This window comes from Plodia interpunctella, chromosome 10 (genome assembly GCF_027563975.2).
Source record: "Plodia interpunctella isolate USDA-ARS_2022_Savannah chromosome 10, ilPloInte3.2, whole genome shotgun sequence".
Classification (NCBI taxonomy): domain Eukaryota; kingdom Metazoa; phylum Arthropoda; class Insecta; order Lepidoptera; family Pyralidae; genus Plodia; species Plodia interpunctella.
The window spans coordinates 9,924,681-9,936,623 of record NC_071303.1 but is presented as its reverse complement, the minus strand read 5'-3'; the positions used below and the strand labels follow the sequence as shown (position 1 = coordinate 9,936,623).

The 11,943-nt window shown below is 34.5% G+C and overlaps 2 protein-coding genes across 3 annotated transcripts in view; one reads left to right on the top strand and one right to left on the bottom strand.

The window, feature by feature from the left end:
- Window positions 1–288: 288 nt before the first annotated feature.
- On the top strand, window positions 289–1,721 carry LOC128673135 (uncharacterized protein). The gene is made up of 2 exons (XM_053750767.2): window positions 289–784; window positions 1,002–1,721. Exons 1-2 carry the CDS (start codon window positions 403–405, stop codon window positions 1,292–1,294), a joined length of 675 nt encoding a protein of 224 aa, XP_053606742.1. The 5' UTR covers window positions 289–402; the 3' UTR covers window positions 1,295–1,721.
- Window positions 1,722–4,911: 3,190 nt separating this feature from the next.
- Window positions 4,912–11,943, bottom strand: part of LOC128672826 (uncharacterized protein) — a 92,508-nt gene continuing 85,476 nt past the window's right edge. For both annotated transcript variants that reach the window (XM_053750254.1, XM_053750255.1), the window contains 3 exons: window positions 8,040–8,129; window positions 7,466–7,560; window positions 4,912–7,022 (listed from right to left, as the gene is read on the bottom strand). In XM_053750254.1, the coding sequence (XP_053606229.1) occupies window positions 6,920–7,022; window positions 7,466–7,560; window positions 8,040–8,129 (288 nt within the window). In that variant the 3' untranslated portion in view covers window positions 4,912–6,919. The remainder of the gene's footprint in view (window positions 7,023–7,465; window positions 7,561–8,039; window positions 8,130–11,943) is intronic.

The window sequence follows — 11,943 nt, the reverse complement described above, 5'->3', positions numbered from 1 at the left end:
AGACACACGTATTAAAATAATTATTTTATAACTATGTAAGGTTGTTTGCATCTAAAAGTTCTTGCGAGTGTGGGCTCCAGTATACGAATCCTAATCTTAGATCGTTACTCGACGTATGACCGCCGCTTTAGGAACATTATCCTTAGATTTGGGGAATGTTGAAATTCAACAGACACAGAATTCTGGATAAGTAAAGCTATGTTTGTCTTCGCTATAAATTTCGTTTTCTTTGCCACAGTATCAATTTGATTTGCTGTCAGTGCTATAGTGGTGTCATTGTCAGTGACGTGACGGTTAAATAAATAATCATACATAACTTGCAAAAGGTTATGAATTAAAATGTACCTACCTACTAGGTAGCTAGCAAGATTTTGATTTTTGAAAAAATATTTTATACTGAAAATGTCCTATATATCATTATCTTCCAATATTTTAAAAAGATGTGCAGGTCTCCGTTTCCCGTTTATGTGCACTAAAGCGATAACCTCGCAGAAAGCCGCTTTCAGCTCGGTTACTACCAAGACGATTCACGATGTAAACACGAATGTAGCAAAGGATGTTATATTGTTTAAATATGAAAATCCAAAGTTTTACACGTATATGAATATATTTGCTATAGTACAGTATATGTTTTGGTCATATTTGGGGTTGTTCGCGTTTACCAGTTTGAGGGATGCCCCTGTAGACCAAACGAAAGTGGATGAGAGTACTCCTTGGTTTCGGAAGATTAATTTAGGTGAAAATAAATATAAAAATGGATTAGCTACTTTATCTGTTATCATTGGTAAGTTTTAAATCTTTTATACTAGCTTTTGCCCGCGGCTTCGCCCGCGTTAGTTTTCCGGGATGAAAAGTATCCTATGTCCTTCTCCATATTTCAAACTACATGTATGCAAAATTTCAAGAAGATTGGTTTAGTAGATACAAGCATGAAGAGGTAACAAACATTTTGTCATGCTATACAGTCTTAACTACTGTTTTTTAGAAACTTATATTTGTAGGTACGGGATCTTTAGCCATAATATGGATGTACACCCTTAAGTCCGTACGCTATCTGGTCCTTCACAAGGGCGGACAACACATCACCTTCATCACATACGGACCCCTGGGCAAAAACCGGATTATGAAAGTCCCCATAAACTGCATTTCTTGTAAAGAGAACAGAGCTAATGCAACAGTGCAGTTACCAATAAAAGTGAAGAATAGATGGATGCATTATATGCTGGATATGAGAGGAGAATTCAGGAATCCTTTATTGTTTGATGCCACTGCCGGACTTTCTAGGAAATGGTAGTGGTGTGAAAACTCCAAAGCCCACTGCGGCTTCGATTTTTTAGGAAACTGAAGAAGTAGGTTGGTGTAGCTTTAATGTCTGATTATTCAAAAGTATTTGGCAAAGATATTCCCTCTTATTCATAAAAAAATTTAATCACTAATTTTGATTTTTTTCACCATTGGGGCATGGACCAAATTTACAATATTAGACATTAACAATGAGAAAACATACTTTAACATAAAGTATAATTTAAGTTTTTGATGAATAGAGGGATTGACTCACCTCACCTTATTAGACATACATTGAAAGGAACTCCTCTCAACATAGCACTAGTTGCCTGTAAGAGATTCCTACATGGGACAAGCCACACAATATGCTTTTGAATATTCACAACATGAAATTGCATTTTATTTTTAAATGTGTAAATAAATTGTTATTTAACTGCTGTGGTTTGGTTTATTATTATGTATCTGTTATTATAGTAATAATTTCATAATATAGCTTAGAGGTTGAGTGAGAGTGGTACACAACAATATTACATGTGAAAATTTCGGGATTCTGGACACATATGAATGTAACTGTCATATAATTTGAATCTTTTATTTCCTTTAAATCTAGAAAAGAAAAAAAGCCATTGATGAGATTATCAGAAAAAAAAAGTTTATTAAATTGTTTATAATTAGAAGCAACAGAATATCCGTCTCAACACAATTAAACATGAAGTACAAATGATAACAAAAAATAAAGTTTTCTTCTATTTACATATATCCAAAGTGTTAAGTGCAAGCATTCAATAACAATTAATATGAACAAATATAAGTACATTATGAGTCCAGTACGCAACCTTTGCCACTGACGACGCTACATAGAACCCTTGTAAATTTTTGAGGCGGCTTAGAAATATACATTTAAAACACAATCCATTATTTCGAAACAAAATTAGGCTGCTTATACACACGCGTATTTGTGGGAAAATATATTTTTCAAATTAGACCATGTACAAAGGCTAATTTTGATTGGGCATTTTAAATCTAAAAGAGTCAGTCTACCATAGTGCAACCTAGTCTATGGTCAACATGCTTGCACTTAACAAGAACGCTACGAGAAAAAAATATACTACAGTCAAGAGTGATTTTATAATCAACCTAAATGGAAACTTAGTCAATCGCTTATTCCTAACCAACTACTGACAATTTTAAGTCTACAAATGCTTCGTCTAGCTTGCTACAACAAGCTATGGGTCGATGGGCGTTAGATGTCGGTGTTAATTCTTGCGCAAGCGCATATATAGCTCTTAAACAAGTAATTCTGAGGCTACTATTAATAGGCCTATTATATAGGCTATTAATAGTAGCCTCAGAATTATATAGGCCATTTAATAAGGAATTACTGAGATGTTGTCACACTAAACAGCAGCACTGTCATAACGTGTAATCACCAATTTTGACAGTTACAAATCACCCTCTTATTCATAATAGAGCATACTTTATGTTAATGTGTCTTGTTCTATCATTATATAAATATTGTAGTGACAAAATGTACATAAGTATTATTCAACTTTTTTACGAATAAGAGGTAACATTTGCATCGGCAACGGGTATGTTTACCGCATGTGCTGGTGGCGCCATCTGTTTTGAACCTTGTTTTGACATTCAAACTGCCTGCGACCATCGACCTTAATCATTAAGTACAATATTAATTCTTATTTACAGCAAGGGATAAACACATACGGCGTAATTTACAAGCTTATTTTCTTTATATATGTTTTCACTCCCTTTATCGAAAAATGTTTTGAGATCACCAGGCGGCAGTCCTATATTGATTATAGTAAAAAGTAATTAAGATCAGTACACAGTTTTACGCGGAGACTCAATTTATATTGCGAAGCGGAATAACAGAGAATTTTTGTAGGGTGCGTAGGATTTTAGACTGTGAAGCATTTCGACAAAAGTTACTTTGACTTCCAACTGTCTATTACACCAGGGCAAAAAATATTTTCACAATAACACTGATGTGACGCAAATTTGTTTTCCTTCAGAATTATTTTTTAATTTGAAATAGTCTTATTTAATAACCCTACTTACCTACAAAAAATCGCTATCATCGCTGATTGCAATTTAAAATGTACCAAATCCCATCGCCGCGTGTGTCGTTCCCCTAAACATAAATATTTAACGTACTACCAATAAGTTACGATAAGGCTGTATACACACTATACCCTATGCATCTTGGACTGAGACAAAAGGTAAACAAATCTTGAACAAAAAAACATTATTTCTCGTTATTCCTTTGTTAATTTTGTTCTTACTTTCTAATCGTTAATGTTAAATTTTTTAAATTAACAAAGGAATAACGAGAAATAATGATTTTTTGTTCAAGGTTTGTTTACCTTTTGTCTCAGTCCAAGATGAATAGGGTATAGAAGCGGTGCGCCGTCATAGTGTCCCTCTTTACCATCACAGGTTATTAATAAAATAAAACCATATATGCATTGTTGATCTGCATTGCAGCTACAGAACACGATTTTAATCTGTCTCGTGTTAATATAAAGAAAGCAGTTTCACATGACCAATATCCAAAGTTAATTAAGCAAAAACGTATGTCTAATGGTGGTATTCCACTATTAAATTGATCAAATTGCAGATAATTTGATAGTTTTACTTTGGATAATAAAAACCTGCGGTGAAATTTGTTGCACCGTTTATTTATCTGCAGTTGGGAGTCGGCCGTACACTTTACGAGTTTTAAGTTTTTTACATCAATAAGTGATGAATATCATTGTAAGTTGAAGAAAGATTTTTGAATTTGATATTGAAAATAAAAATTATCAATTTCTATGATTTTTCAAGGAAAATATTTTTTTTTTAAATTGATCAGAGTAATTTTATAAGTAATAACTCCATGAAACACATAATTACAGTTGAGAAACCTTATTTAAAATTACTTGAAATATTCGCGCACTAATGTTATGTATTCATAAGATTCTAACACAAACGCCAGCCATGTGAACACACCTTTGTATCGATTTATTTGCTGATAAATATTATTACAACGCCATTTTATTTTTTCGCAGACGGCTATGAGGAGTAATAAATATTTATTTACATCATAAGACTATATTTCTCAGCCTTTCTTCAACGCAACTGTATGTTAATTGATGTTTCAAGTTTTGACATTTCCTCGGCCAATCCGAAATTAGTAATCATGACTTTGTTATGATTGGCTGAAACTTGAGACGTCACTTCACATGCCTCGTCAAAGGCCATTGCACATCTACTGCGTTACATAACACGTGCACATTTTTATATGACAGCACACAGTTCCATAAAAAAAATGCACACACACACACGCGTTTCGCAGTCGATGGGACTGGCTTTAAGTTGCATCGAAGTAGCAAACTTGACATACTTGACTTTTGATATAGAATATAAAAATATGTGGTCGTCCAAATCAAAAGGGACCTTATGGCGCTCGGTGCTTACGTCATTATTGCCGTTGTTTTGTATTCGAACAACGGCAATAAAGACCAAGTGGCAGCCGCCATTAGGTCCCTTTTGATTTGGACGACCACATATATATCCGATTACCATTACATATATAGCCAAGGACGATGGGTTTGTGCCCAAATTTATTCATAATTTATTTTTCAATTTTTCAAAAATAGGACGCAGTCAAATCTTACCTTAGAAAATAAAAAATTTCACTGCTATTTTGTGAATGTCAAATTAAACCCATTTGAAAAATCAGCCATTTTTACATAACATAAAGTCCTAGTTTCTTTTTCATGTCAATTCGTTGTTAAATTTTTTTTCGGTGTTTCAGAAAATAAGTTACGCAACTGTTAAGTTTTCACAACAATAAAGCGTGTTACACAAAGAATTTTGTTTTCATCGAGTCAGAAAAATGACATGAAATATTGGCACTCACTCCGATACATTCATCAGTCTCTGCCATTTTTTTCAGTCCCAAGTGTGTATTTAATAATAACTTAATGAAGTGAATCACACAATATTTAGTTACCCTATTTCCCGCCTGGCAACAATTTACTGCTACTCTATTTTAATTTTAATTATTACTATCCCCTCTTATTCGTAAAAAAGTCGAACTCAATTTTGTAATACTTATGTTTTATACCATTCTGTCAATGTCAAATCTTGTAAAGTGAGGCAGTGGATCAACCTGGGAGAATGTGGTTATGAAATTTTCGCAATTGACTGTTCCGATTCATGAAAATGTATATCTAGAGCTTCTCCGTGCTTCGAAAGGTACGTAGTAAGTAAAGTACGTGTGTAAGACGATGGTCCCAGCTGTAATTGCCGTCGTAAGACCCGCCAATCCGCATTGGGCCTGCGCGATGGGTCCCATTATCCTTATCCTCCCATAAAGCCAGTGCATATACGTAAAATATAGCTTTAATATAGGAACAAAACGTTATAACATACTAAAAAAAAGTACCTTTTTTACGAACAAGAGGTATAATGTTCACAATATTATAAGACATTCAACATTCATATAGGTATAGATTTGTTAAAAAATATTTTACCATAGAATTTGTGAATTTGCGTCTTCGTATGTCGACACTTTCCAACGACACGACGTGAAAATGCATATTATTATCGACAAAAATAATTCTATACAAGTATCTACGGAGTTTCGATAACATCACTTGTTTCATTTTAAATAAGTCACATTCTCATGTCTATTATACTTTTCCATAATTTTGGACTACAAATTTTCGCCATAGTCATAAAAATCAGCTTTATTAGACAAAGGAAAATCGAATTTTACAACTTTCTTATAAGCAACAACATCGTTTATAACCTTGGTGTTTAACATTCAGTCAACTGACCCACATATATCGCACAACCTAGTCACAATTTGATGAATCTTTTTCTCGAATCGAGTTACTTTCAATTAATAGCCCCAACCTTCACTGCGAGGTACTGAATCTTCGTCAATTATTTAAGTAATATTTGCTTCGATAAATTACATTTGACCGTGACATTTAGCCGACTGAACAAAACTTGCAAACAGTCATTCTCATTTGTAATTGAGATAGGTAATAGAAGTTCGCATTGCAAATCGACAAAACAATGGACCGACCTGTTACAAATTTGCATGCACAAACCGCATGCCAAGTTAGAGCATAGACCTCTATAAAGCGGTAATAGGAGCGATTTTGCAATGTGTGGTTGGTTCATGTGCTGTCGACTATCTGTTCGTAGTTCGTATTCGGTCAAAATTTTGTTCTTGATCGAAACCACGGGATTTCAGTGGAATCATTGGACTTTCTGGGTGCCGTTTTATCATATTAGCCGATTTACTAACATAATGATTTACAGTTACCTAAATATTATCGTCAAAATAATTTTAACACAACAAATTGGAAGCCTCGATTCCCAGAATTCGCCGCGGTATTGCCATTTGACTGAATCTAAATTTAGTACGCGCTCTTTACATGTCTAGATGACAGCATAAACTTTAACCGCAAATAAAAGTGACGTAGAACCGATCAGTTAACCCTTGAATTATGTAACAGCTGATCTTTAGTGAATCCTCTTATTTGCTCGTAGTAAGCGCATGCTATCGTCAAAATGGCGGCTACAAACAAAATGGCGGGCAAACAAAACGAATCTAGAACCGTCAGTCGGCGAGGTAGCGCGCGCGCACGTCTTCCTCGTCACGAGGGCTGATGCTGTCGATCTCGTCCACTTCTTCCAAGTTTTTTGTGCTGGGATTACATAGTCTGAAAGAGAGATAGATTGTTTTTATTTGCTATGAAAAAAAAATGTACCTTTAAAATATTACAAAACTAATAGAACTTTTGTCTAGCTAAAAATATATAGAACTTGTATGCAAAATGAAAATTTATTTGCAAAAAAACTAGTGACCTCGCCCGGTTTCGTTCGTAGTCATTTAAGTATAAACCTTTTAGAATAAATTGTCTAAATAACATTGAAAACTGAAACAAAATCCATTGCATGGTTTAAAAGAAGAAAGCCTAGAAACAGACAAACGCGGAGGGCCAATGGAATCGAGTAGCTCTGGTTTTATTCACAACAAACTTTTTCTTGTTCCTTCTAAATCCCATTTTAAATGGGGTCGGCGCATAAATATATTTTTCTTCAACACAACCACTATCTTTCTCTATAGACTGTACGTAGTTATACAAAATTGTCTCCAATTTACCTGCACTTGCAGCAGACGATGCACGGAGCCGCCAGCAACAGTAACGGACTGGCCACCAGCAACAACAGGCCGAACCCAGCGAATATGCCGACCACCTGACGAAACAAAGATTAAATTCTCTTTCTAATAAAAAAAAACTAGACGAAAATCGGTTCAGGCATTTAGCTACTACACGGACAGACATACATATACATAGCCACGATAACGTGTATATCTTATAACCTTCTTCTGTCATTGGAGGTTTAAAAATACACATTAGTGTTCATAGTTCATAGTTCTTTATTGCTTTCATTAGGTATTATTGTAAGTAACATTTTAAGTGCACAAATGAGCCCTGACTGGCGTTGCAATTTAATTATCGTTATATAATATTAAATATTAAATTATTATTACTATTAAATCATTATATTGTTTTATACTATAGTTAATTAATTTATATAATAACATAAAAAAACAAAATTCTAAATTATATAAAAATTACAATAATTGACTTTCAGTAGTGTTTTATTTATAGTATGATATTTATATAGTAAGTTGTCAAATGAGTGCGACGGTAGACATAATATTTGTTTACCTGTGCGCGATGCCACAACACAGATGCGCGGGAGTGTCCCAATTTGTTCTTACAGGGGCCCTTGTCGTAATGACGTAGGAGGAAGTCGTCCTGAAACAAATATTTTCTATTAAACACAATTTTCAATTGATACGATATAATTTGACGCATTTATTAAGAGTTAAATATTTATTCATCCTCTTCCACAATTTTACAGCTTTTCTATAGCCTATATAGATGTTCCACTGCTGGGCAAAGGTCTTCTGTCTTCTCCACAGATTTCTATCTTGGGCAATCCGTTGCCAACCACAGCTAACAACAAGAAAGTAAGAACAGGAAAAAATAATTTATCGTAAATTCAAATCATTCATTCAGAAATTAGACATTTACAGGCACATCTTCACGTCAATTTTTTTGCCTTGTCGGGCGTGCAAGACAGACGTGTCGCAAATTTATTTTATTTATCAACTAATAGCTTATATTCCATTCTGAACTCTTTTATTAGCACATTACGATATCCTTTTGGGATGCTCTTTTTGCGCAAGTTATTACTAATTACTTCTAAGTGACTGTGCAGTGACGCCCCTCTCCCCTTTGGGTAAAGAAGACGGACCTATTATTATCTGTACTGCTTACACAGAGCTACGCACGCGCAACGATCGTGATCAACCTACAACACGGATATAAAATGAGTGTACAACGATCCCCTACTGGAAGTGGCAAAAATGAAAGACTCGGTGGTTCGCAACCGAATCTCTCAGTTATGAATCCTGGTCATGACACTACACCAAGTCATATAACCCAACGGGTCAAACGAAAACAATTGGACGATGAAGCGTGGATAAGATCAGAGCTCTCGGACTTGAAAAAACAAATGTCAGAAATGATGACAGTGCTAAAGACCAACACCGTTTCTCAAGCTGAAAGTATTAACAAAATCCGTGAAGACGTCGCAACTATAAAAACCCAGGTAAATAGCATTGGCGAAACTATCGATAATATTATCTTAAACCAAAACAACACAAAATTAAGATTAAGCACTTTAGAAACATTAACAGAAAACATAGAGAAAAAAAATAGAAATCTTAGAATCTGACATAAGCACAATAACTGATAGTTCCTCAACACAAGCTACGATTCCATCACCTGCAATAAACTATGAAGATATTATAAACGAAGTCTATGAGCGAAATATAAGATCCAAGAATATTGTGATTGTTGGTATCCCTGAGCCAACTACTGCAGAGACTACTATGGAACGTCAGACCTACAACCAAATGGAAGTGTCTAAAATAATAAAAACTATCTCAAACGACTGCCCAGAACCATTTAAAATTATCCGACTTGGCAAATACAAACCTGAACATACTCGTCCTGTCAAGATCTGCTTCAATTCTGAAGAAACTGTAAAAAACTTACTACGAAATAAAAATAAAGCACAGTTTGATAACATAAAAATTTTCTCTGACCAAACACCATTCCAAATAAAGCAAATGCAGAAATTAAAAGAAGAATTAGAAAGACGCAGTGTTGCAGGAGAGAAAAATTTGACCATAAAGTTTTTTAAGGGAACTCCAAAAATTGTTTGCACCACTGAAGGAAAACAAGGTGATAAGACATTACCTCCAAAAAACTAAGTAGTTCGGCAGGTAAGGTGTCTCACAAGCTTGCCAAAAACTACTCCGAGCTAAAATGCACTAAAAAGACCTTAAAATGTTTCTACATTAATTCACGCAGCCTCGTTAAACGGGGAAAATTTGATGAGTTAAAGTGTATAGTTGCTAACACTCAACCTCATATTATAATAGTAACAGAAACTTGGATAAAAAATGAAAATGATGTCCAGAAACTCCAAATAGCGAGCTACACCCACTACAATAACTTTCGAAAGGACAGGAAAGGAGGAGGTGTCTCAATCTATGTTCAAAATGACCTACAGCACAGTTTGCTCGAAGAGCACTGTATAGCAAATGACAGCCATTACCTTTGGGTTCATCTAGAAAAACAATCCTTGGATATTGCTGCAATATACAACCCTAATGGGAAAAAATCAGATGATTTTCTTGACTCATTTCCACAACAACTAAAACGTAGCAAGAGGGCCATTATCTTTGGCGACTTCAATCTTGATTTATTAGTCCCAGATAAAGAAACTCGTAAATATAAGGACGCCTTAAAGGAAAATGACTACAGAGTTTTGAACAAAATAAATAGAAAGTACTGTACTCGTGTGACACCGACCACCAACACTATTATTGATCACGTTTGCACCAATCTGAAAACAAACAACTTTATCTTTTATTTATTAGAATCATCAATGTCTGACCACAGGCAGATTTATCTAGAAATTGAGAACTGCAAACCAACACCATTACAAAGAACGAAATATGCCGCTGTTAACTATAATAAACTATGTGAAACTATGGAAAACGATCTAAGGGCAAGTGATAAAATTTATGAATACGATATACTGGAACAAAAAATTCTGAATTGCCTCTCTAAATGTAAAACTATAAAATCAAAATTACTAAATCCCCCGCGACAGGACTGGATTAATAAAGACATAATAAATGACATTAATAACAGAAATGAAATATGGCAAAATTACAAAACAAACCCACAAAATATATGTTTGAAAAAAGAATTTAAAGCTGCTAGATCTAGAACATTCAACAACATACAGAAAACTAAAAAATCGTATTACTTTAAGTACTTCAAAGAACACACAAGCAAACCGAAGAAGATGTGGAGGGCTATCCAGGAATTGGCTAACAATAAAAGAAGGGATCCTGTCAAGCTGAACAAACTTGTCATGGACTCAACGACAATAACGGATGAACAAGAAATTTGCGAATGTTTCAATCGCTTCTTTTCTACCATTGGCTCAACTCTTGCTTCCCAAATCCCGAATAGTCGATTAGCAGGCACTCGTACATTACGTACATCTGCGACGAGAACTACTGAACTCACGAACTTCGCACCGGCAACCGTAGATGAAATTAGTCAGATAATTGATGATCTGGACTCCAATACGAGTTCTGGTATTGACGGTATCAGCCCAAAAACAATTAAGTGTCTAAAGAACATAATCATCATTCCTCTCACAGACTGTATAAATTATTGTTTGGAACGGGGAGTTTTCCCGGATTCTCTAAAACTTGCCAAAGTTACGCCAATCTACAAGTCCGGTAGTAAATCTGACCCATGTAACTATCGCCCAATTTCGGTTCTGCCTATAATTTCTAAAATATTTGAAAGAATAATTTATTTTCGCCTAGAAAAATATCTGAGCTCTATAGACTTTTTGTACAAAAAACAATATGGTTTTAGACCCAAATCGAATACGCTCTCGGCGACCGTGGACCTCGTAACCAAAATCAAAAACAAAATTGACGAAAAACAAATAGTAATCGGTATATTCATCGACTTAAAAAAGGCGTTTGATACCATCAGTCACAAATTGCTACTCAAAAAACTGTCTGACATTGGTATAATTGGAAAGGCACACGATATGATAAGATCGTATTTTGAAAATCGTAGACAAATAGTCAAAATAGGTATACATCAAAGTTCTACCAGTCAAATTGATTTCGGTATCCCGCAAGGTTCAATATTGGGTCCACTTCTGTTCCTCATATATGTCAATAACATTCAACACATAGGCCTAAATGCTGATATCTCTCTCTACGCAGACGACACAAGTTTATTCTATTACGGTAATTCAATTAAAAATATGATACCAAAAGCCCAAAAAGACTTGAATAAATTAAATAAATGGTTCTTGTCAAATTTACTTACAGTAAATGCCGAAAAAACAAATTTTGTCGTATTCGCTGCAAAAAACAAGAAAATAAATGAACCAATACAACTTAAGATAAATGACATAGAACTCAAACAAAAAACTAGTGAAAAATATCTTGGACTT

What these genes read in the sequence shown, in the direction of transcription:
- LOC128673135 (XM_053750767.2), top strand. Translation starts at nt 403, where the DNA reads ATGTCCTATATATCATTATCTTCCAATATTTTAAAAAGATGTGCAGGT. An exon ending in TACTTTATCTGTTATCATTG is followed by an intron (nt 785 to 1,001) that starts GTAAGTTTTAAA and finishes TTATATTTGTAG; the next exon opens with GTACGGGATCTTTAGCCATA.